The sequence below is a fragment of the Rosa chinensis genome, chromosome 4, assembly GCF_002994745.2.
Source record: "Rosa chinensis cultivar Old Blush chromosome 4, RchiOBHm-V2, whole genome shotgun sequence".
Classification (NCBI taxonomy): Eukaryota; Viridiplantae; Streptophyta; class Magnoliopsida; order Rosales; family Rosaceae; genus Rosa; species Rosa chinensis.
Genome location: NC_037091.1, coordinates 61,909,369 through 61,934,191, shown reverse-complemented (window position 1 = coordinate 61,934,191; position 24,823 = coordinate 61,909,369). Strand labels below are relative to the sequence as shown.

The 24,823-nt window shown below is 38.2% G+C and overlaps 9 protein-coding genes across 11 annotated transcripts; 3 read left to right on the top strand and 6 right to left on the bottom strand.

Annotated features, from left to right (window-relative positions):
* Nucleotides 1-2,781: 2,781 nt before the first annotated feature.
* On the bottom strand, nt 2,782-5,909 carry LOC112199722. Its single transcript, XM_024340700.2, has 4 exons — nt 5,897-5,909; nt 5,424-5,816; nt 4,014-4,054; nt 2,782-3,932 (listed from the first exon to the last, which is right to left on the bottom strand). The coding sequence occupies exons 1-4, from the start codon at nt 5,907-5,909 to the stop codon at nt 3,048-3,050; spliced, it is 1,332 nt and encodes a 443-aa protein (XP_024196468.2). The 3' UTR covers nt 2,782-3,047.
* A 1,623-nt stretch (nt 5,910-7,532) lies between these two features.
* On the bottom strand, nt 7,533-9,769 carry LOC112197624 (methyltransferase-like protein 7A). Its single transcript, XM_024338370.2, has 6 exons — nt 9,481-9,769; nt 9,309-9,404; nt 8,995-9,213; nt 8,334-8,430; nt 8,077-8,139; nt 7,533-7,973 (listed from the first exon to the last, which is right to left on the bottom strand). The coding sequence occupies exons 1-6, from the start codon at nt 9,733-9,735 to the stop codon at nt 7,780-7,782; spliced, it is 924 nt and encodes a 307-aa protein (XP_024194138.1). The 5' UTR covers nt 9,736-9,769; the 3' UTR covers nt 7,533-7,779.
* Nucleotides 9,770-9,931: 162 nt separating this feature from the next.
* LOC112197625 lies at nt 9,932-12,534 on the bottom strand. Its single transcript, XM_040518448.1, has 7 exons — nt 12,419-12,534; nt 11,423-11,598; nt 11,082-11,144; nt 10,915-10,962; nt 10,766-10,816; nt 10,291-10,354; nt 9,932-10,206 (listed from the first exon to the last, which is right to left on the bottom strand). The coding sequence occupies exons 2-7, from the start codon at nt 11,570-11,572 to the stop codon at nt 10,088-10,090; spliced, it is 495 nt and encodes a 164-aa protein (XP_040374382.1). The 5' UTR covers nt 11,573-11,598; nt 12,419-12,534; the 3' UTR covers nt 9,932-10,087.
* Nucleotides 12,535-15,563: 3,029 nt separating this feature from the next.
* LOC121052883 lies at nt 15,564-15,983 on the top strand. Its single transcript, XM_040518825.1, has one exon. The coding sequence runs from the start codon at nt 15,564-15,566 to the stop codon at nt 15,981-15,983; it is 420 nt and encodes a 139-aa protein (XP_040374759.1).
* Nucleotides 15,984-16,776: 793 nt separating this feature from the next.
* Nucleotides 16,777-18,053, top strand: LOC112196500 (casparian strip membrane protein 1). The gene is made up of 4 exons (XM_024336859.2): nt 16,777-16,909; nt 17,014-17,333; nt 17,421-17,544; nt 17,636-18,053. The coding sequence occupies exons 2-4, from the start codon at nt 17,095-17,097 to the stop codon at nt 17,849-17,851; spliced, it is 579 nt and encodes a 192-aa protein (XP_024192627.1). The 5' UTR covers nt 16,777-16,909; nt 17,014-17,094; the 3' UTR covers nt 17,852-18,053.
* Nucleotides 18,002-18,992, bottom strand: LOC112196499 (photosynthetic NDH subunit of lumenal location 2, chloroplastic). Its single transcript, XM_024336858.2, has 2 exons — nt 18,450-18,992; nt 18,002-18,269 (listed from the first exon to the last, which is right to left on the bottom strand). The coding sequence occupies exons 1-2, from the start codon at nt 18,939-18,941 to the stop codon at nt 18,171-18,173; spliced, it is 591 nt and encodes a 196-aa protein (XP_024192626.1). The 5' UTR covers nt 18,942-18,992; the 3' UTR covers nt 18,002-18,170.
* Nucleotides 18,993-19,164: 172 nt separating this feature from the next.
* On the top strand, nt 19,165-20,305 carry LOC112196498 (2-hydroxy-palmitic acid dioxygenase mpo1). Its single transcript, XM_024336857.2, has 4 exons — nt 19,165-19,532; nt 19,722-19,784; nt 19,862-19,933; nt 20,033-20,305. Exons 1-4 carry the CDS (start codon nt 19,185-19,187, stop codon nt 20,147-20,149), a joined length of 600 nt encoding a protein of 199 aa, XP_024192625.1. The 5' UTR covers nt 19,165-19,184; the 3' UTR covers nt 20,150-20,305.
* Nucleotides 20,306-20,345: 40 nt separating this feature from the next.
* LOC112196495 (cytochrome P450 704B1) lies at nt 20,346-22,911 on the bottom strand. 3 transcript variants are annotated; one of them, XM_040518024.1, is made up of 7 exons: nt 22,677-22,908; nt 22,135-22,498; nt 21,828-22,043; nt 21,455-21,751; nt 20,991-21,377; nt 20,713-20,913; nt 20,346-20,600 (listed from the first exon to the last, which is right to left on the bottom strand). In XM_040518024.1, the coding sequence occupies exons 2-7, from the start codon at nt 22,450-22,452 to the stop codon at nt 20,412-20,414; spliced, it is 1,608 nt and encodes a 535-aa protein (XP_040373958.1). In that variant the 5' UTR covers nt 22,453-22,498; nt 22,677-22,908; the 3' UTR covers nt 20,346-20,411. The 3 variants fall into 3 exon arrangements, with proteins under 3 accessions (XP_040373958.1, XP_024192623.1, XP_024192622.1); XM_024336855.2 differs by having other exon boundaries at nt 20,991-21,413; nt 22,135-22,911; XM_024336854.2 differs by having other exon boundaries at nt 22,135-22,908.
* Nucleotides 22,912-23,406: 495 nt separating this feature from the next.
* Nucleotides 23,407-24,688, bottom strand: LOC112196497 (NAC domain-containing protein 1). The gene is made up of 3 exons (XM_024336856.2): nt 24,441-24,688; nt 24,051-24,331; nt 23,407-23,964 (listed from the first exon to the last, which is right to left on the bottom strand). Exons 1-3 carry the CDS (start codon nt 24,604-24,606, stop codon nt 23,551-23,553), a joined length of 861 nt encoding a protein of 286 aa, XP_024192624.1. The 5' UTR covers nt 24,607-24,688; the 3' UTR covers nt 23,407-23,550.
* Nucleotides 24,689-24,823: the final 135 nt, after the last annotated feature.

The following is a 24,823-nucleotide window of genomic DNA, read 5'->3' as shown; positions in this document are numbered from 1 at the left end:
ACAGATTTTATCCCAAGAAAAAAAATCACCCCTCAAATGTTTTTCTTAGCATTGCTCGTCTTAACCTCTTAGAGCTAGGTAATTCCTCTAACATATATGTTGCAAATACTTCTTTTACTTCTGTGGAAGGTAGTATGAGCGCCGAGATTAATTTAATTTCCAATTCCACGCTCTAGTAGTGGTCCGACCCATCAGGCAGTCATGCATAAAAGAAAACGACACATAAAAGTCGCTTAAGAAAAGGAAAAGTGACAAGTCGTGGGATGATATGCATCATGCATGCATGAAGAAGCTTTGTCAATAACATTCTATCAGTTTCAGACACCTTGAAATGTGAAGGATATTGAATGTGATGTATTTTTTTTGTTAGGGTTGGCAGCCATAGCTTTAGCCGAAAGGGTCGAACTGGGACATCCACATTTACTATTGTTGGCTACAAAATGATAAGGTTATGGATAAGTACACACCATAGTAAAATCTGATCGATTTTGATCGATGCTACTGCAGATTGAGAAAGATCATATGAGGAAGACAATTGACATTAAGGATGAAGGAGGGTTCCTTTTTATCAAAAAGCGAAATCTAATTAAACTTCTCTTCTTTAATTTTTTATAAACCGGCATATTCAAAAATGCTAGTGTGAAGGTAATCACTTCTCAACTTTTATTTTTGTTCACCCATTAACTACTCAATAAGTTTATATGCTTGGTTTATTTTTCCTTACACGTGTAAGGAGAATTTGCCCCAAAAGACTTGTTTAGGTAAACCAACAACTCTATTTTTTATTTTTTATTTTAAAAGAAAGGGAAAAAAAAAGAGGAAAATTGTTGAGAAGTCACAATGTTTGCCATACGCACTTGATAACTTTCAAAGAGAAAAAGATCTAACCCGAGCTAGACTAATCTAAAGCAGTGGTACTAGTGATTGCAACATAAGGTCAGGGGAGTCAAAATCGCAGTACTTATCAAATCTTGTATCGTGGCAAATTGGTGCACAATTGAGGAGATCGAAAAGGACTGAGAACATGGCTAGTGGTTTGGTTGCGATGATTCAGCAGGGCCCAGTTGGCCCAATTGTAGAAAACAGTGATAAATAGACAGTGGTACAGTAGTCGCAAGAGACAGAGACAAACAGAGACAGAAACAGAGAGAGAGAGAGGGAGAGGGAGAGAGAGGAGTAGGAAGAAGAAGAAACATTTAGGCAATGGCATTCTATATGCTGGTATGTCACAATGTGCAGATGTCTGGGCTATACCCGACGGAGCACATGATTTGTGGGGACTAGACTATGGTGCCTTTTCTCTTTCTGAAACCCTAGCTAAGCTAGGCATAGCAAATATTCCACTACCCCATCATGTAAAATTTCAGTGGCTAGGAATTTGGTCTCTGTATTAATCTGTGGTGGAGGTGAGACAAGCTGATCACATCGATCATAGTACAGAAAGCTATAGCTTGCTGGCCCAGGAATTGGTTAATTAAGATTGGAAATTACTTGTGGGTGTTGTGTAGATATATGTAGAGGACCAAACTTGACGGTGAAGTGTAATTGTATACCCAATACGTGCAGGTTGATATTAATAAGAAAACATATACAGGTGTGAGACAGTAAAAGAAAAAGATCAAATGCAGAGAGAATCCATGGAGGTGGAGGGAGCTAGCCAGCTAGGGACCCCATATGGATGAGACCAGCTCAAATGTCAATTTCAAGTCATCAATGGCTTTCTAAACAAGGAGCTTTCAGCTTTCTGTGTGAAGGCTCTGTTACAGTTACTGTACGAGTTGGGATGACCCCAGTGCTTCCTCGAAGGTAAAGGAGGAGGACGATGCGTAGTAATTTCAACCACTACATGATGGAGAATCAGAGATATTTTCTTTGTGTTTGTCTTTTATTTCCCAGCTTGAGCTTGTGTTTTGCAGGCTAGTACAGCCCATTTATCATTCAAGGAATTAAGGAACTAGGACCAATGTGAAATTGTGAATGGACCATTTTGACATATCAGGCTCCTTTCGACTTTGGAAGCAGATCATGAACATTTCAATAGTCTCCACATTAAGTAAGCTCACATCGAGCTTCTTTGGGTTTCAGAAGTGTTTTTTAAATAAGAGCTCAAGTAACATACTTAAAAATAAAAGTTTTAGGATGACACTAATTGCTAAGATGATGTCATGTAAAACACCGAAGCAGCATTGGTGCAACGTAACATTTTCGATTACGAACTTAATTAATGTTTTTTGGTTTTTTGTTTGTTTTTGTTTTTAGTTACATGGGGCCAGAGGCCTAAACAAAAGAAAAACTGGGCTAAACTATCAGGCACCAGCCTGTTAGAAGACACATTGTGATAAAGCAAGTTATATGATCAGGAGGAGAGGTCAAGTAAGCCACTCCTTTGTCTATTTCCAAGCTGTGCTTGGCCAAGCTAACGTTTTAGCATGGTTTTGATGAAATGAATGTCTGAGCCTATCCGGGACTACAACTGCTTAACATTCCACATTTGCATTCACAATGTGGAGCTTCTTTGGCTTATCAGCTGACTTTCCCCTCCGCATAATCAGTCATTTCTTTCATTTCTCAACACCATTCACAACTTGGATAGATTCAAGGTAGATACAATTTACTTGTTTCTTCCTCATCTTTGATGAAATAGAGTTATATATATTTCTGATGGGCAAATCAAAGAGACACTTCTGCGCCTAACATAGAAAAACCGTTAAGCTGTTCTCAAATTCATACTTCTCAACCATCTACATCAATTTCTGGCAATTCATGTCTAAGAACAGTGGATAGTCATCGAAAACATTCTTCTACTAAAATTCATTCACAAACAAAATGCAGTGGTACAATAAACATGCAAACATGCATTGGTCTACTTTCAAGTTCCAACCAGGGTTTTAAAGTTTCAACCCATAATTTGCACAAGATCAAATCTATACAAGGCGACCAGGTTATCCAATCACTTCAAAAATAATTTCACTAGGACTAAACTGAGACTTGCAACCAATTAGTAGAGACTTCAAGGAAACGGAAATAGCACCACTAGAAATGTTGCTTCAGCTCTTAATACTCGGCCCTGCTGTCATCTTTGACTTTGAGCATCCAACTGCTCCCTGATCAACTGATTTTCCACTCAGATGTTGTGAATAGTAAGCGCCGCTTTTTCTCAATTTACCAGGAAATTCTTTGCTCGAATTGCTTTTCAAAGAAAGATTTTTCTTTATACGACTCCTATTAAGCAACAGCATACTATTGCGTGGGGGAGCATGCAAAGCCCCTTCAACACAATCTCCCACCTGAGCGCATCCCCAAGGCCTGGATGGTCCATCATCACTAATTGGTCTAAGTCTTGGAAAACTAGCTCGCAATCTAGAAAAGCCTTGCTGTTCAGAGAGGTTTTCCTCCTCAAGTCGGGCACATAGGGGGCAAGGAGGGTCACTTTTGCGGATCTTCGGTGTTGTTTGCTCCAAGCACTCTGCATGGAAAACATGACAACAAGAAAGAACCCCAGTGATTGGCATATCTCCACTTCTGACTATGCGACGAGAACTCCAAGGTGATCTCCGTGAAAGGAACCTATCACACAAGCCACATCTAAACCCCTCAGACATATTACTAAAGTGTCGACCAGAAATTTCTGCCTCAAATGACTCAGAAACATCAGTAAAATCAACACTGCTGCTGGCACTGCTCCAGCGGTGGCCATCCCTCTGAGGAGTGGTAGCATCAAATTCAGGAAACCCAGCAACTGTGAAGTCAGAAGCCTCTCTGGGGGGAGTTTGTGGAGGAAATGACAAGGGATATATAGGTTTGGACATGAAAGAACGGCGACTTGCGAAAGTATGATGACAAGATAGGGATGCCTTGACCGTGGGTTCAGATTCACTACTGTCTGAATGAGATGACGTGGACCCCCCAGTATCTTGAATTTCTGAGGTTCCCTGCAAAGATACAACAAAGGATATGCTTCAATACAAGTCTTTGATTTAATAATCTACGAAAACTAAATTCTAAAACAGTACCTCCATGGTAGGTCTAAAGGATGACTTCCCAAAAGCTGGACCTAGCAAGCAAGAGGCATTGAAGTTGAGTTAATGAAAACATGAATATAGGCAACAGCGATGACAATCTAGAGATCACCCAACTTCTTTAATATTAAAAACTTTGAATGTCAACTATGGTAAATGTATAAGCCAAGAGCAATTCAAACTCAAATAAGAAAAAATACTTCAAACCAGACGATAATACAACCATATCCTTCAAAATGCAAACTTTGACCATCCATGAGGAATTGAGGATAACATATTGAGAATCACAAAGTTTAAATGTTAACCGAACTCAGGATCAGCCCGGGAATCTAACGGGCATAACAAAAGTTCACATCCAACATTCCTAACTCATTGCATTATCTCTAAACAAATGAATTTTCCAGATCAGGTTAAATAAGTGCCTAAACATCTCTTAAGTATCAACCTGCAGCACCAATTATCAAAGGATAGAAAAGGGAAGATATGATGCAGGACAAGTAGCAAAAGAACTGTAGAACTAGGGTTTATTTGCAGCAGTCTCGATTGTTAGAAAGAAAAGGGATTTAGAATAAGAAACTTAAGAAGAAAAGGGATAGAACTACTAGCATCACACCAGCAGGGTTTCTAGGCATCACACCTAGAGAACTTAGGCATCACACCTAAGGTTAGGTTGCATCACACAAACCTGGAGAGAAGCAAAAGCTTTCAATTTTTATTAACTCAAATCTGCCAATAAAAGACTACAAAGGCCTCTATATATAGGGAGGCTAAGATAACTCTAGAATAACTAGGGATATCCTTGAAGAATCCTAAAGAAATAATCCTAATAATAAAAACCTAGATATATTTGAACTACTTTCCAAATCTTGACTTAAAATATTCTGTTTGTATTCTTCATCAAGATAAGTACATGTTGTAAAGTATAAGAGTTAACTAGTTAAGCATGGCACACTAGTAATTATTATTGGTTGGCATTTCTCTTGTATCAGTTAGTGTAATAAATAACATAGAAATACTTGCTGCAAAAATAAAATGAACCTGGTGTGCCAATGAATTCGGATATTATACAATAGACTGATTTGTAAAAATGGTTAATACAAACAACAGCCACTTTTCACACACAGGCAGGCGTGCGCATACACACACACACACTAAAATGAACCTTCAGGTAATGGCCTAACACTATAATATCTGTAAAAGAAGGTTTGATAAGAGTAAACACAGACTCAAAAGGCTAATGCAAGTGTTTTTACTCTTTTAGAGTTTAGGGTGACCAGTGTAAATTAAATAGTACATTAAAGAACAGAGACAACAAGTGCACATAAGTATATACTAATATACATCAACAATGTAAGGCCATCTGCAGTTAAAACTGAAAAAGAGATGCATTATCAATTGTATTACCTCTCCTTTTTGTAGTTTCATAATCATCGATACTGATTTCCTGTATTGCTGGAGGTGTCCACTGAGGACCTTGAGAATGGTCAGACGAACTACTTAAAAACAGCCCAGCACCATCAGATGCAGAGTAATGATGATTATAGAGATGATTCCCTCTCACCCATCCCCTACTTCCTCTACTGTTTGATGAAGTAGAAGACCCATATAGTTGCACACCATCATGCAAACCATATTGCAGTTCTTCAGATTGGAATCGAAAATCCCATCTCGAAGGAGGTGGAGAAAAGCTCGTATTAGTTCGCCAACAAGGCTCGTCTGGACCAACAGACCAGTCCCTACTGGCCGTATGTGACTCATGTGGCCTTGCAGCCACACAACAGAGGGACCCCGTTTTAGCTATTGTTTAAAAGACACTAGATGATTGACTCCCTCTGCTATCAAGCTTCCTGAATCCCACCTCACTAATCTACACTAACATGAAATCAACATTCCCGACACAGGTTAGGGACTTATGCCAAGTGCCACTCATCAAAACTCACAATCTAACTATTTTAAGCACTGTACTCCACTTGGGATTCGAAGCACCACACACGAAGATTGAACCTTGCAGTACAACTCCACACACACAAAACTCTCAATCTTGCGTAAACAGGATCAAATTCTCTTCATCAACATTGCCCTATGTAAAACCACACTGCTTTACACCTCCAAATTTCCTCAGCAAGTCAGCAATTCTTCAGTTGTTATAGTCCCAACACTGACAAGAAGGCTTAACCAAATTTAGCTGATGGCTATGTTAAGTTTCTGCAGTCATCAAAACTAACAACAATCACAAAACTTCGAAAACTCGCATAAACCCACAAAGCAGTGATTTTTACAACCAAAATCAAGTGGGTGTTCAAAGTTACACTAAAATTTCAAAACTTGCGGAAAGTGCATTCTAAATTGGCAAATTATTCAACAGAAACTGATAGCAGATAACCAAAAAGATCAAATATTTAGAAACTGCTAAGCAACCACATAAACAAGGAACACAGTATGCTCTTGGAAACACCAATTAGACAGTAGTCAAGCCAGGCAAGCACAGAAGATAGAAAGCAAAATTTTTTAGCTGAAAAAAGCAGAGGAAAAACCCTAGCAATAATTAGAAACAAAACCCCAAAAAAAAAAAATGTAATCGAGAAAGAGAAGAGAGAGCTTACAATTAGAGACAGTGACGAAACACGAGAAGAAACAGCGAGACTGGTCGAGTGTGTTTAAGAAATGAAAACCCTAATATATTGGGGGAGAGAAAGCAGGAGCAGATTTAGGGGGGACTTTTTTGCATCAAGATCCTCCCTTTATTGTACAATTCTATTCACTCCAAGTTCTTTTCTTTATTTATTTCCCTCTTAACAATAGTTTTTTTTCTTTTTCATTCAATCAATTTGATCCTAAACTTGGCTTTTCTCTCAACTTTTGACGCACAACTTTTTCTTTCATGCTTTCCTCTTTTTTACCTTTCATGCTTTCCTCTTTTTCACCTTTCAGCTGTTTGAAAATTGGGAAGAGATTCACAGAATCGGCACGTACTTATACAAATAAGAATTAACGGCTAGATAATATAAAGTGCATTTTTTAGCTATTAAAAAAAAAAATGTTTACTATAAATATTAAGAGTTAAGATCACCTAATATGTGACTGCCGGTGTATAAAAGAAATTTCCTTAACAATTTGAATCTAATTTTACACTACCACTAAAATTTATTCTTTGAGTCAAATTAAGATCGTTCAATGAAAGATTCGTTTCATTGAATATATTCAAAATCAAGACTGAATTATGACCTATATAATTTGTTTCATTGAAGTATGAGGGAATTAAATACTTCCTATTTTTGGAACTACAATTATTTCTTCAATACACCATTGCCGTTAGCTTGTTCAAACTACAATTCCATGTGTGTTGTCACAGGTTCACTGTAGCACCCACAAGTAGACCCCCTTAATATTGGATTCATAATCACAGATTTCAACAATAATGTAGGTGTAACAAACAACACTATGGGAATAATTGAAAATTATGAGCTCAAACTTGTCTTCAAGCCAAAGCGATTAGCCCCACAAGCCGAATTATAATGCCATGCCTGCAAACCTAATTTCAATATCTTCCAATAATAATACTCGAATCCAAGATTGTCGATTATGTACAATAATTATTCCTTCTGAGGAAAGCTTGTAGAAAATTAAGTAGCCTAATCCAAAAGAAACCACAGGGTCTTCTAATGTTTGTTCTAAATATCGGCTATATTAGAAATGAAGGACAAAACAAGGAACAAAGCTATTCAGGATGTTAGGACATCAAACAAACCACAGGATGTTATTACTTGCAAGCTATTCCATAGATTTGAGGGTTTATAATTGAGGTACTGGACAAGGAGGTCATGCTAAGCTCGACGCCTGAGAAGCCGGATCTGGATATATTGGTTCCTGTTTCCCGGGTGAAATGACACCCATCGGCAAGGGTTTGTTGCAAAGGATCAAGAACACTCTGTATAAATCTGAGGGCTGTCCCATCTGCAGCACCAAAATATTAGCAAAAAGTAGTTAGCAAGTACATTACTCCATCGGTAAACCGGCACTACTTTTTGTTATGAAATAAGAATTTCAGCTCGACTACCTTTAGCAGCCACATGCTCCACAAACAAGTAGAGTCCACCTGGTCTCAGCACTCTCTTAATCTCTGAATACAGAAGCAGAAATGACTTGTTAAAAGGGTTGGATATAGATTAACAAGGTCTGTTGTATCCAAGTCATATGAAACATTTTCATAATGGGTGCTATTTAAGACACAAAGAGGTTCCTGGATGAGAAGATAAGAAAAGCTCAGACTATAAGTTCATAAGAAGGAAACTATGGTTAAGAAACTTTCATTACCTTTTAGAGTCTTGTTGACATCTTTTACAGAACACAATACTAGGGTTCCAACAACTGCATCAACAGAAGCATCATCTAATGGTATAGCCTCCCCAACCTGGTTGGCATGTAAAAAGGTGAAATGTAAATTCTAGTATCACAAACAAAAATATATATTACAAAGGGGAAGAGTAACTAGAAAACTCAAATTCCATTACAGGTAAAAATATGCATTAAAATAACAAGTTAAAAGTTAACTTTCACACTCCAAACTGAAGGCCGCAAGACTACTGATATAACAATAACCATCTCGGCATAAAGGTTCCATACCACTCAGTTTCAGTATGAATTGCAATTCAAAACAATGATAAATGAAGCTTCCCCGGGTATATATCCATGTACTCCAAATCTCTCAGAAACATGAAAACAGCTCCAAGTTTTGAATTATCCACAACTTCCACCACCGGCATTGCAAGACTGACAGAGATTAGCTAAAGAAACCAAATCAACACCTACATATGTTTCCCCTATACATTATTAAACAACCTAGAAGATTTCTTTACCACGAAGAGAACTGAATATATAAGAAGGTAACTTCAGTTAATGGTGAACAGTGTAAGCAATCATGCAAGCACAACCAGTTTCAACATTCCAGCTGCGCCACAAGGGAAGTATGACATACTGCTTGTATAAACTCAAAGTTCGAAAGGGGCAGACCAGCAGCCACTGCCGCAGCCTTAGCATATCTTTCCATCTTTTTATTAGGATCCACGCCGAAAACTCGGACACCATCATCAGCACCATAGTATCTTAGATTAGGACCAGTCCCTATACCAATTTCCAACACTTGCTCAGCTTTTCCCTTCAACTTAGCAAAGAGCTCCGACTTGTAACCCGCAATCTTACCCCATGAAAATGAAAAATGCAGCCACATTCAAAAATGTAATAACACTGATTTCAGACCTACTAAGTCAATTGTTAAATGACTAAACTAACCTCTTCTTCGTAAGATTGCATGCCGGTGTTCAACGCTGACGCATACAACTCTTCATACCAGTCTGGTCGAGGAGGGTGAACTTTCCTCAACGTGGCCTGTGTTAAGTGGAAATACCAATTATACCCTAAAACTTCAGGTGAAGGCTGAGACCGGAAGACGTTACATACGTACCGTATAATCGTCGAACTGCGACTTGGAAGCGGAGGAGGTGGAGGGGCAAATTGGGAATAGAGATGAAGTGACTGCTGCTTCGATGAAGCGTCTTCTTCCGCAAGAACATAAGCCGCTCGGACAGAACGAGTCCGGCCCGAGTGATCCGACCGGTGAAGCGTCCGAGTTGACTCGGGTCGGAGAAGAAGAAGAAGAAGATGTGGTTTTGCCACGTGGCGTAACGCCGGATGAGAAGAGAGGACCGTAAAGGATCATGGTTTTCTCTCCGGTCTGGGAATGACTAGTGCCTTGTCATGACTTGTGATATGTCCTTATGGCCAACGACATTTACAACTTGTCGTTTTTATCAAAATTAATCCCTTTCCGGGTCTTCTCAAAAAGAAAAAAAAATATATATATCCCTTTCCTGGTTGTTTAGTAATTTCTGCCTTATTCTCATCACAAGCACATCTAAGAAAATGTGAATGTCATATTTTACTGCAGGTTACTATGATTCATGTTACAACAAGTACAAAAACGTTGCATGATTCAGTTTGCTTATTTGCTCTGGCACTTTGGTAAAGATCTGGGACTCGGGTTTTCTAACTTGTGAGCATGCAGGAGGTAGTTACTCATGGCGGCTCTCATCCTCAGTAGCGGTGTTTGTGCTGGTGTTGTTACTGCTGCTAACATCAGTTTTGCTGGATTGGACTTCCTCCTCCAAAGTGTTGTTATTGACGCCATCTACTGTAGCAAAAAGAAAAAAGGAGTTCAGCAGTTGAACATGGTTATGGGTGGTGCTCTGGGAAATTAATTATTGCTAGCACATACCTTCAACATCATCTGCGCGTGTATAGGAGGCGCGCCTTGAACGCACTTGCTGGTGTGGTGTAGGCTGATAAGACAACAAAAATGACACAAAAGAAAAAAGAGATCAAAACCACTGAAATTGTACCATTACAGAGTACAAACAACATCACATATCTAGGCTTATGTCCAATAGCTTCTACTCATTTTACTACTTTCATTAGGAGTTTAAAACTCATTATCGCAGCAACAAGTCACTGCTGATCTTGCTGTAATTCAAAATGTCACGCTCCTTAGCTTCACAGCTTCTTGGAGGGCATCAATGCAAGCATACTAACTTGATGTATAAAGACTTGGCAAGGGATAACAGGGCAGACCAAAAATGTAATACATATCCCAGTTTTAATATATTTTCACCCAGTGATGGATGATCTTTCTGCCCCTAACAAGTGCTAGCTTAGCTTTAGCCACGGAAATTGACTGGTATCGTCAAACATACCTGCAGCTTTGGGCGGAGTGCTTCAAGTGGTCCTTTCGGCTTATGTGCTCCCTGCTATTTAGAAAACAGGACAAAAGGCAGGCAAAGAAATTAGGCATTTAAAGTTCAGAGATATAGCAACTACAATTTAAGTGAATCAAATACGTTACCTTTCCCAATGCCCAATCAGCAGAATCAAAATAAGCCCGCTCATGGTCCTGACAGAAAATTTAACTTAGTATTGGATGACTTTGTCTAAATATAAAGATGAAACTAGAAAAGCAGCTTCAAAGAGATAAGATGTGTGAGAATGAGATACAGTAAGGCCAACAGTCACCTTGGATATTAGTGGAGGCTTCTTAGGAATAATACCCCCATACTTTTTCTTAATTGTTTCCTCCTGCAAAAAAGAACATGGTAGAAGTGAGCCTACTGCATAAGTTAATAGATAAAAGACACCTAATGAAATCTGTTGATCGATCGTAGTAAAGTTCATGCCCTGGGAAGGATTCTAAAGCAAAAGACAATTAACAGTTTGCATTAAATGACCAACTTTTAGATCGTAAATGGTTTCAAAAGTTTGGTAGAAAACACTAATTAGCATCTTCATAGAACTTTTCATAATTAAGGTAGATTACTTCAAAGCGTTTGAAACTAAAAGATAGAGCAGTATTTAACCTCCTTCTGAACTGAAGGCATGGGATGTTCATCGCGGCTTTCATCTGAAGCTTTTATGTCTTGCTCGGCACTGTCACCGTGACCTTGGTTATTGAGAGCACTATCAGCAAGCTCCTGGTCCTTCACATCCTCCGTGTTTGTAGCCGACATATTTTGCTCTAGGCACAGGTGACAAGCTGCAAAATTTAACAAAATCACTCAATCAAAAATAGTGGGAGAGCTAAACCCTTCCAATCATTGGAAAAATTAGGGGGAGAGCCCCTTCAAATTTGAAAATCTCACGACATTCAAATGTATAAAAATTGGTCCAGAACATAACCCCAATCGAAGTAGAACGAAATTATTGTTGTGAGTATCATATACATGCCACAAACCGCATTGAAGTTTTCACCTACCTATCTACCTCTATAAATGTCATGTCATACAACCATATTAAATCATCTCATTTCAAAATCTTTTCACAGTTTTTGGTTAGACATCAAAACCGAGGATCTATCTTATTAGCTACACTGACAGTGAAGAAGTATCACCTGTACGTCTTCTGACTGATATTTAATCTCTGTCCAAATAACTAGATCAGCATCCAGAAAAAAAAAAAAAAAAAGTCAAGAGTGACGAGATTCAAAATAAACTGAAGCAAATCATCTCATAACACAACTAAAAAGCAATAGTCTATTTCGCATATAACAACTAAATTGATATATATATACATGCAAGCCTTCACCACATCCGGCCAGTTCCCACCTCCGTGGTTTCAGTCGGTAAAAACTTAAAACCACAGGCTCCATATTAGTTGCGTTCATCGAGAATCACAGTAGAAAGAACACACGGATTGGGATCATTAAATCTTGAGAACCGAAAGTAAGCAAAAACCAGAAGAGAGTAACCGGTGGTAAGTTGTATCTAGGGAGCTGATTTGATGATATTGATGGGTGAAGATCAATAGTATAATTAGACTAGACAAGAGAGGGAATTGAAGTCAAGGTTGATGGGTACCTGATGAAAGATCCGCCTGAGAAAACCGGAGCCGAAATGCAGAGCAGAGATATGAGAACCGAAGCTGCAGCAGTACGCTATTATTATTATTATTTATTATTATTATAATACGCACACAAAATCTGAGTATTGGGCTTTTCAGGCTTAGGCCTAGGAACCTTGTCTGAAGACCACCGGCTTTTGCAATTGGACTGGGTTCAGTCTTGAATTCTTTCGGGCCTCATCTTTCTAAGGATGGCCTTGTTTATGAACAAATTTTTTTTTTTTTTTTTAAATCACTCTCTAATTTTATTTTATTTTTCTTATGAGCAAGGAACAAATAACATGATGGGTCAAATATAGACATGAATATGATGGTGAGTAGCACATATTGTTAGCGTGAATGGAATACTTAAGTATTTGCAGCACTGATTGACTAAACAATATCGTAGTTACAGATGTTTTAGGATTTTAATAATTTCAAAAATTGAGATATTAGAAGAAATTAATATGTTATAGAGGTACTTTTTAAAAATTATCTATTTATAATGTCAACAAGTTTCCACTTCAAGCATTTCCTCTGCTTCAAAACTCTACTTCCCAACTGATAATAAAACAAAGTCACAATAAATCCAATTCTAATAAGATGTCTTCGTTAAGCTTTCTAATTAATCATTTTTTGTTGAAAAATTGGTAGCATTTGGGAGATTTATCCTCTTTTTAAAGAAAATATTTGGGTTTTCAAATGAGTTTAGTTTTCGCAGTTAGAGTTTGATGAAGAGCAATGTGAATGTTGTAGTAACTTTGCTCATTCGTCAATGCACTTAGCCATACTCTCCATCAAAATGGAACAATAGCGGTCATTCCTTTGACCATGTGTTTGTGTTTTTTATTTTTCATTGTTGTTTTGCATTTGTTGTATTTCGTATGCTAGTTTTGTTGTTGTTAATAAAAAGTTTCATTTGATAAAAAGATATAAATAAAAAATGAAAATAGTTAGGCTACCTGTCTAATTGTACATGGTTACATGTCTATCTCGTACGTGTATGACCAATACATGATTATCAATCAATAACGATCACATTGCATACGACCCAGATCCATCGCATTAATGCCCCACATGGTTAAGTTCTTAAACACGTTTAACAGTAATTTACTAATTTTGTACCTACTTTACTCGATCTTAACTTGTATTGTAGATTGGAATTTGAAATTTAATATTACCTGTAATTTAGATTATAAGTATCTCATATAAGCATGAGCCTCTTCCTCATGGCTCATACTGTCATACATCATCCTCTAGTGGTTTTTGTGATCATTTTTATGTGGTGGCCCTAAGTAAGTTGGTAAAAAATGGCATGACTAGAGTATCTTTGTGATCATGCGAGGATTTTAGCATGAAATGGAACTTAAAACCATTTACCAAGTGTTGGCTGCCATCTTTGTGATCATGCGAGGATTTTAGCATGAAGTGGAACTTAAAACCATTTACCAAGTGTTGGCTGCCATCTTTGTGATCAAGTGAAGCATTTTCAACTATTTATTAAAAAAATTATAAAAGAAGTACTACTAAATAAGAAATGAATCAATGATTGAACAATTTTGCAAAAGCCTGCTCACCTAAAAGCATATTTAGCACTGCTAGCAATTTTTTAGTCAAATTTTAGCTAACGTAGCTAAAAAGTCATTTTAGCTAGCCACTTTAGAATTACGTCTGCATCAATGCTCTCTATTTTTGCTAGTTTTGAATTTATATTATTTTTTGAATAAAGATTAAATAGTTTAAATGTATTTATAAATTACATAAAATAACTTAAAAGAAATATTTTAAATTATAGAGAGTCTCATACCGCTCTCTATATTTAGGAGCGAGATAGCTAAAAGTTATAATAGAGAGCCACTTAGGAGTCTGGTGCAGCTGCTAAAATAGATAAAAAGCTAAACATGTTCTCTAAAATAGCTAAGGAGCCAAAATAGAGAGTCTACTAAAGATGCTCTAAATGACAGTTTTTAAGAGACTGTGAGGGACAAGTGAATCTGATGGCTGAAAATAAATGCACAGTTTTAAGTTGTTATAATTTCTACTTTTTTATTTAATACATGTGGTTGAGATACATTTGACTGTCCCTTAGCTGAGCAAATCTGCAAGTTTGCATCTATTGCTTAAAAAATGAATTTTTCCATTAGATTTTTTAGGAATGGTTGTATAATGAATTGTCCCTTGTGATATTAGGAGAAACTAATGAGAGTGAAAAAGGATTGCACTCATTTATGACAGATCAAATTTAAAATCCTCAATGATAAGCAAAGTTTTATTTTGTTTATTTCAGAAAACATCAAACTAAAGCTAAGAATGATCATCAATGTAGTGGACTTCCTTAAATAAGAAATGAATTTATCATTCTTACAAATAATTGAACAAATTTTGCATCTATTGCAGCATTCCTTATAAAATTTTAATATCGGGAGAAACTAATGAGAGTGAAAAGGGGTTGTATTCGTTCTTGGTTATGACATATCAAATGTAAGATCCTCAACCGTATATTAGAAGAAGGACTACTATACTTGTTACACTGTTGAAGAATAATATTTGTCTCAAAGAAATACATTATATGAAATGACAACCGTATGTTTTTATCTACGGGTTCTTGCAACTATATATTGATGCTATTCTAGTAGTTGGGAAAAGGAATTGATGTGTACATGCATTTTAGTTCTCATTTTTACTTTAATACTGTAACATTCATGCATACTATGCAAGTATGCATATGCATAATATCAAAAAAGAGAAATTGTCCTACGAGCATAATATTTGGTTTTCAAACAAAATGCTACATAGGATCAAACTTATATCAGATATAGCCAAGCAGGTAATTAAAAAGTAGATGACTCCACTGGCATACTTCTACCATGAAATTTGAGGGTGAAATATCTTAAAGCTAGTGTTATGTTTCTTGCACATCTTCTAAATATAGGACGTTTCAACAATTTTATACATAAATAGATAATGAGGATATTGGAAGAAACTAATATCCAGGAGTGTTGTATCCAAAAATGTCTCGTGTTCTTTGTAAGCAGATTACAAGAACATGTTACAACATTAAAAGTCAATGCTAGCGCTGCTCCCCAACCTAGAGCGCAAAGACAAGGATGGCAAGAGCCGCCAATGGGATGGCTAAAATGCAATACTGATGCTGCCTTTGTTTCGCAAAAAAGAAGGGGAAGTACGGGCTTGGCGTTCAGAGAACATGGGGGGCAGGTCCGAGCTATGGCAACACGGCCATTGCAGGCTATTGTTTCACCATTCCATACCGAGTTTCTTGCTTTGTTTGAGGGGACAAAAATGGCAGAAGGATTGGGATATAACCGAACTGACTGCTCTGTGCTGGCAGCAGTAGTGAACCAAGCAGAGGGTGATATATCCATGTTTAGATTTGTCCTTGACGATTTGAAGGCTCATTTACAGAATCATGTAGAGTTTAAGGTAGTTTTTGCACCTTGTGAGGCAAATAAGGTAGCATATACTCTTGCTACTAAAGCTCTAAATGCTAGTGTTAGCCAACATGGTTTGGTACATTCTAAATGAATGTACTCGTTAATTGATCAATGAATTACATTTAAAAAAAAAAACATTAAAAGTCAATGCACTGCAACCCACAAGTGAACTATACCTTAAAACATCACATTAGTTCAATTATATTTTTGAGATATAAAAGTGTCTCAATACTGGAATTTCAAATTCGTTTATTTGTTGAACATTTCCAACTAAACGTAATGATGGCCGGATATGTATATCTCTTAAACATAGAGAGATATCGGATATACATAAAATGATAACAATCATTCAAAATTTGACCCTTATTTCAATCAACATCGAGTAGTTGGTATATACTTCAATCTAACATCTTAACTACAAGTATTTTAGAGTCATTGATTGCCATAAATAGTTCAATACTCATCATAGCTAGCAACAATACTTTTAAAAAATATGGATTTTGTAAATTTAATATTTATCTTTTAATTCGGATGTGAAGTGAGTCAAACATTAATTGTATAATACGTATTTTCACCATCTTAACCACACATGCATAATGAAAGGTTGCTCTCCTCAACAAAAAAATAATGACAGTTTGCTTCCAAAATCTTCTTTTGTCATTTATAATGCACCTTGATTAATAATTATGCAGAAAAAGTGTTCGTGGTAATTTGCTTGTACTCATGGTAATTTGATATCTGGTGTCATTGGCAGTGGTCCTTGGGCCTAAAGCCACCTTTTCCTTCATTTAAATGTTCTCATCTTCAACCACAAACCTAAGAAAGCCACCAAACCCACTAAAACGGTGACTGCATTCTCCACAGCATTTAGATGACTTCATCTTGCAGTGACTTCATACTTTCCATTGGCCATGCCATCACCTGAAATGATGCATTATGCCATTATCTGTTCATTGTTGGAGTTGGAACAAGGCTTAGCTCATGATTCAACCTTAAAGATGGAGCCAGTGGGAGCAGGTAGGATTGCCATTGTGCAAAAATTAATAAGTTAAACTAAAGCTTTACCAATGAAATAAGCCACTGATTGAAGTATGATATGCTTTGGTGTTCCGGTTGCCTAGTATAAATTCATGAGCAGTATCACTAAATCAGATACAAGCACGCTTCAAACTTCCAAGAGCATCACACATAACTGAGGAAAAATGAAGGCAGCAACAGTAGCAGCAGGACCAGAACTACCCGAGGGTAGCGAAGCCCACAAACCAATCCCAAAAGTGAGGGTGAGCAGAGTGCTCTCTGTTATCGATTTCATTCTGCGAGTAGTTGCAGCCGTCGGAACACTAGCAAGTGCCATAGCCATGGGAACCAGCAGGCAAACACTTCCCTTTGTCACACGATTTGTTCGATTCAAGGCTAATTTCAAGGATCTTCCCACGTTCACGTGAGTAGTACTAACACACAAGTATATAATTTCTACTCTGATTTGAAAACAAATGGTGAAGTGTCAAATTTTTCATGTCGCATGCAGGTTCTTTGTGATTGTCAATTCAATTGTATGTGTCTACCTTGTGCTTTCACTTCCGGTGTCTATTGTCCACATAATCTGGACTGGAGCAGTGAAAAGTAGGATCACCTTGGTCATCTTAGACACGGTAATTGTTAATTAGAACTAGGCAAAACTTGAATGAGAATGATTAGCCATGAGTTTCTAATGAAGTGTGTTTAAACTAATGTGTTGTGAAGGCAATGCTGGGTCTTTTAACTGCTGGTGCATCCTCAGCAACAGCAATAGTGGCCCTGGCACACTATGGCAGCACCCCTGTCAATTGGTTTCCATTCTGCCGCCAATTCAACAACTTCTGTCAGCGCATTTCGGGCTCTCTGATCGGCTCGTTCGTCGCCGTTGTTGTGATCATACTGCTAATCATCTTGTCCTCTGTCGCAATCTCTCGCCGCTAGCTGGTCATGTGTGGCAAGAAACTGATACATTGTGATGGACTAATGTCTTCTTTTCGTGGGAATGATAGGGTTTGTGTTTGTGAGGGAGTGATTTAAAAATTTGGCTAGTTATCACATACAGAACAATCTTCCATTTACATGCATAGCTTGGAGTTGCCTTTCTGTATCTTCAATCCACAATATATTACATTTTCTTGTGCCATGATGCAAAACGTATTTTACGCTAAAACCGACTCCTCTTGCAATGAATCTAGGAAAATTTTCCTAAATTTTGGGAGTTCCATCTACAAAATATAATCAAAATGTCGAATACATTGTACTAGGCCAGCAACAACACCAGATCATCTATTGATTTTAATGTCTTCTCGTAAAATAGGTATGATTCATACACCTTTGGCGTCCGAATATAATAATCCAACTGCAACATAAACATAATTACATTGTCATCAGATACTCTACACTGTGCACAGTAAACAAAATTCCAATTAATCATGTTTTAAAGACTTAATCATCTCGAAAAAGTAGATTCTTATTTAAATGTACGGTCCAAATTGTGAATGCCACAAAGATCTATGCACTGTAAGTTGTAAAGGAATACCTCTGCCATGTTATCCACCAACTCATTGGCCGTCTTGGCATAATCTTTTCGGTTAACTTCCGGCACCAAAGTCATTGCATTCTTCAAATCTTGAGAAAGATAAGCCGACTTTAAGCGAATGTAAAAGATGAGGTACCTCCAAGCCATGGCCTCCAACATGTCCCTAATACTATGTAGCCCTTCAGCAGTTTGCCTGATCCTAAGCACTGCATCTTCCGGAGACAATCCAGGCTCAAAGAAACGTTCCCTTATAAATGAACGAGTCCCCCAATTCTGAGCTAGTCCTAGTGGAGTAGCAATGCCATGTTGAGCTACCCCAATCCCCAGTGTAGTAGCCAAAAATGTTGTCACGACTTTCCTACGACTCGCCGCATCCTCCTCTCGGGGGAACGATGCTCGGATTACCGAGTTCCGGCAACGACTGTTTCGGGGCGTGGTAATGCGGGCATGGAGGAGGTTGGTGGTGGTGGTGGTGTTAGTGAAGCTGCTCATTGCTTCCGATGCAAAAAATGTGAACGCATTGGGCGAAACTATATATGGTGGTTGATGAAGAATGCTCCTCCAATGTGTGGATACTCCAACGTGCACCTTACCTTTCTGCCACGTGGCATTCGTTATCTTGTTTAAATCATCACCGTTGGTTTTGCAACAAAAACCAACGGCTCAGATTACGCAACTGAAGTCAAAATCCCTGGAGTTAAAATTCTTGGGGATTTTGGAATTTTGTGCAAAAAAATGGGGAAGACTGGATTGTTCGACCTTGAGAAGCACTTCGCTTTCTATGGAGCTTATCACAGCAATCCGATCAACATAGCGATACATATGATCTTCGTCTGGCCCATCTTCTTCACAGCTCTGTTGCTCCTCTATTTCACGCCATCCATATTCAACGTGGAGTTTTCACTGTTTGGGAGCCATGTCTTTATGGCTTTCAACGTCGGCTTCTTGTTGACTTTGATCTATTCCGTGTTTTACTTCTTTCTGGATCATAAAGCTGGTTCCTTGGCTGCTCTGCTTTGTTTTATTTGCTGGGTTGGCAGTAGTTTCCTTGCGAGTCGACTCGGGTTTTCGCTCTCTTGGAAGGTGATTTCCGACTTGTTATTGGTTTTTGGTTGAGAATCTGATCTGGGTTTCGTTTATTTTTGCGGAATTTTGATACTTTAGTGAAGTTGTGCGCTACAAAGGCTTAGTCTTTTCATTGCTGAGTTTAGTTGGGAATGAAGTATGCATTTGATGTTGGGTCGTTTAACTGTGGCGAACTTGTTTTTTCAGGTTGTTCTGGTGGCTCAGATAGTGTGTTGGACTGGACAGTTTCTTGGCCATGGGGCCTTTGAGGTATTGAAAACTGTTGGTTTGAACTATCTTTGTGTTGATCTTGTATTAATGCACCCGAAATTTGATTGAATATGTAGAGACGGGCACCGGCTCTATTGGACAACCTTGCACAAGCATTTATAATGGCTCCTTTCTTTGTTTTGTTAGAGGTAATTTTGATGGATTTCAACTTGTACAGCTCATGTTTAGATGGCTTTACTAGCTTGACAGCCATGGTGTATGTGTTTTCTGTGTTTTTATTGCTTCAGGCTCTGCAAAGCTTCTTTGGCTATGAACCATACCCAGGGTTTCATGCAATAGTCCAGGCAAAAGTTGATGCTGAAATTACTGAATGGAAAGAAACGAAGCAGAGATTGGTCTCGTAATCTGCATTTTGGATTTCTGTTTCAGAGATGTGAATTTTACTGTTATTTCTGAGAATAGGGAACAGTATAGTAAAGAATAATGTATACCTGTTGTGATTAGAAGCTTTGTAAATTGAATATACTACATGAATGGAAAAGGACCCTGTTTTATGATAATTTTTCTTTTCATCTCTAAAGCTTTAAAGGGCAAGAGCACTTGGAAAAATACATTTATTTGCTTTCAATTATCTTTGACACTTATGAACTTATGGCTCTACAAGCATCATGCATCTGATGAGCGTCTGGCTACTGTAAGCTTCAAGCCATGCTTCATTGATAAAATTGTCATCATCCTATACTCAACTGGATGACCGGGAACCAAAGTGAATGTGAAAAATCTGCACAGAATGGCCAGTACCATCTTCATTTGGAGGTATGCAGAGTCCTTCCCTAGGCATATTCTTGGTCCTGCCTGTAAATCAAAAGGCCAAGAATATCTTTTTCAGTTTATGTTGATGATTTATGACCTTTTGCTTTCATGGATATATATTTATATACTGTTAAATATTGCTTGGTTGAGTAACCTGAAATGCGGTGAACTTAAATGGCGATGCATTTAAGAAGTAACCGTCATTGAGCCATCTCTCTGGCTTAAATGAAGCAGCATCAGCACCCCAATTGTACTCCATTCTACCCATTGAATAGGGAACATAGGTCACCATTCCTCCTGCTCTGACTTTTGTTCCATCTGGTAGAACATCATCTTCCAATATGCCTTTAGGGTCCTGGAGTTGTATACATTTCTGGTTCACTAGGAATGTTTTCTGGAAAGAACTTATAGACCAATGAGGAAGATGCATACCTGAGGGACTGCAGGGTACAGACGGAGTGTCTCTGTGATGACTGCATGCAAATAATAGAGTCTCCCCAATGAATCATAGTTCATGAGTCCTGCAAATTGTTTCACTCTTTGATTGAATGATTCAAGGTCCTCTTTGTCATATTGGAGTAATGAAACTTTCTCTTCTTGTGCTTGTTCTTCTTCAAGAGTCTTAAGCTCCGTATATAGCTTCTCAGCTACCTCGGGATGGGTCATTATCATGTAAATCGCCCATGAGAGAGTGGTTGCTGTTGTGTCCCGACCAGCTATTACGAAGTTGAGGACAACATCCCTGAGGCTTTTGTCAGTTAAGTTGCTTTCTGGGTCTTCACCTAACTCGATGAATCTTGACAGTATATCATGCTTCATCTGTATAAGATTTGGGTTATTTAAATGATGCATTTGCTTTAATGTATAAGAAAGAAGTCTTTTTGTTACCAATTTACCAGGTTTTTATCTGAACTCTGTTGAGCGTCTTTTATCTCTGATTTCCTCTTCCGAATTACAGAATATGTAAAATCATCTATGGTTTTCATGCTCTTGTCAAGTAAAGCTTCTGATCCCCAATTTAAGAATTTCTTTATTTTCCATAGAGGATCAATGAATCGATATGTGACAATTATGTTTGCAGTGTCGAAGGCCTGGGCAAACTGATTATCTGGTAGATCTGGAGCCAGGGTTCCAATCTCTACACCAAATCCCACCTTACATATGGAGTCCAGAGTCATCCTCATCAGCAATTCCTGCACCAAGAGAACATATTCAAGCACTCTCCATTTATATAAAAATCAGGACGGACAAACTTATGTGGGGAGTCACCTGCATGTCTACATGTTGGCCTTGAAAAGATGCTTGACTCAGAATGCTATGGAGCTTTAGGCTGTAATCTCTGAAGACAACAGTGCTGAAGTCCCTCAAATTCTTGGATGCAAATTCGAAGCTTGCAGTCTTTCTCTGTTTCCTCCAAATTTCTCCATCTGAATTGAAGATTCCGTCTCCGAGCAGGACTTGCATGTACGATTGGTACACTTCACCCTTCAGTTAATCAAATGAGTATGAGATTAACAGAGATTTGGAGAAAAACAACCAAACGCGACCAATGTTATGCCAAGACTTTGATACTTACCTTTGGGTAATTTGCAAAGTTGGTCTTGAGGACATGTTCTACATTAGCTGGATCTGCAATGTAAGTGTAAGTTGTGAACGGCATTGGGACAACAACAGAGTTTGATTCGGACAGGTACTTGACAAGCCAATCATGCATTCTGTTATAGTTCATGAGTTGTTCAATTGCTGCTCCTACTAACGGCCATGATTTGGGACCTTTTCTGTTCCTCTGGCTCCATCTATAGATAATGATCCATAACAAAACCGTGCAAGCTAGCATCAACCATCCCTTACTGCATCCATCTTCTGAAGAAGAATCCCATAAAAGATATCCCATTTCCGGCGTAAAACACAGAGAAGGTGTAAGAGTATGTGATGAACGGCTGCACAGATAATGCAATTCCGGGTTTGATTTATATTACTGTAAAGTAGTTAAATTTTAGCATAGCTAGCTGGTTAATTACTGGTGAGAGTTGTATATTAATGACAACTAGTTAGCTATGGTTTTGTTAACAATCTTGGTATGCTCTAAGGTCATTAAGGATTAAAATAGTGCTTCACCTCCTTTGTGCCCTTAACCTAATTCTTGTATACAGGTGCTTTGACTTATGTGTAACCCACCTAATCTTCAACTTTATCGGATGATCCAAAATCTATAATATTGTTGAGTTTGCATGATTCCACCTCAGAATGAGAGGATTTAAATATGAAGTCGTAATCTTTGATAAAACAATTCAACTAATTGATGATGCTTGGAGTTTCGAACTGGATTAATTAAACTAATTAAGATTATGTCAATGACTTGAACAACCATTAGAGTCTGAAATGTCATCCTCAGCAGCCGCCAAGTCTTCCAAACAAGCTTTCAATCATGACCCCGTGCATGGCAATGGCACATAGTCCAGTTACGTCATCCCCTGATTGGTTTCCACGCGGTATGTTTGACCCACCCCCATACCCATCTGAGTAGGTCATCTTTTTGGATAAGACCGTATATTACAAGCAACAATTAGCAAGGAATCTTATTGTTAGGAAGAACTGCCATAGGAATCACACTTGGGAAAGGATTTGGGTTTGATTCGTAAACGGATTTAAATAATACAATTGTTATCACAAAATCTATCTACGATTTTTATAAAATACATAACCACTTTTTTAGACATGTTAATAATTTCGTTAAGAACTTGTTAGATTTTTCAACTTTGAACATATATGAATTCCTTTTTATTTTGTTTTTATGAATTTTTCATTGTTAAATTGTGATTAGCTAGTATGATGTAAGAACTTGACATAAGAAGTTGAACATGATTAGGATTGAAATGAATTCATTTTCACAATTTGTTGAAGATCCAAATGCTCTTTGCCAAACCTATCTTACAATGTTTTATCACATGATTCCAATCACAGTTTCTAATTGAACCCGAATTCCAATTCGTTAGTGGTTCAAACCATTCATGTTGTTGTACGCCGGATTCACAAATAATGGTTGGTTAAAGGTGCCACTATGATTCATCACTTGGAATCTCGCCGAGTCTGCGCTTTGGTATGGGATTTGATCACCAAACTGAAACGTCTGGCCATTTAGTCCTGCATTATTGGCCAGCATGTTGTGGAAATCATAAGTTGGATTGTCATTCAAAAGCTGGGAAATTGGTCCCAAGTAATCCATGTCCAAAAGGCTAGTAAGGGAAAATGTCCTTGGGAAGTTCAGCACTTGTTCCTCTTTGACATCATTAGCAGCTGTAAAATGCTCCATTTGGGGACTTGAATCTTCAAGTTTTGGATCATCCAAGTAAGCCTTGTTGACATGCCTCTTCTTATAGATCCTACACAGGACCCAATCGTCCAACTACAAATGCAACAAGCAATGGTCAGTTTAGCATGCAGGTCATAGGGTTCGATAAAATGCCAAATCGAAATGGTAAAGATGCTTACTCTCATGGACCCAAGTTGCTTGCTGGCCTGTCTTTTCGAATCACTTAACCGATACTCATGCATAATCCAATCCGTCTTGACCCCCTTTGGTGGTCTACCCTTGTAGAAAACAAGAGCCTTCTTCACCCCCACATACTTAGACGCACTGTGAATTGCCTTGTCTGTGCCGGTGGCCTTCCAATAACCTGACACGGTTGCGCGATTGGGCCGGACTCCGTTCGGGTACTTCCGGTCCCGGGGGCTGAAGAAGTACCATTCATTTTCTCCAAACTCTGCTTTCTCTGCACAACATTATTAACAACAATTAGTACTACTGCACATGTGAATTCAACTATACTACTACTAATTCAATTTCGAAACCCGATTCGGGTACCTAATAATCATACTAACCAGGCAATTGCCAAGGATCAAACTTGTAGATATCGACTTCTGGGATGATGGAAACAGGGCACGGCTTTGAAATGGCTTGGTTTTTGAGGTAATACACAATGAGTTCCTCATCAGTTGGGTGGAACCTAAAACCAGGAGGAAGTCCAGAGCCATTATTGGCCTCCATTGTTGTGGTCGGCAACAAAGCTGGATCAAACCTACTGATAGTTAGGGTTTTAGAGAAATGAAGTGTTTGAAATGTTTGAACGGAGAGGGCTCCTCCTTTTATGGTTGGGGGAATTTGTCGTTTTGTAGCGTCACAGGGGCTGTGATTGGTCATTCATTTGACTTTGGGGACCTCGTATGTGATACTCGCACAAGAAAACAAAGACGCTTTCAATAAT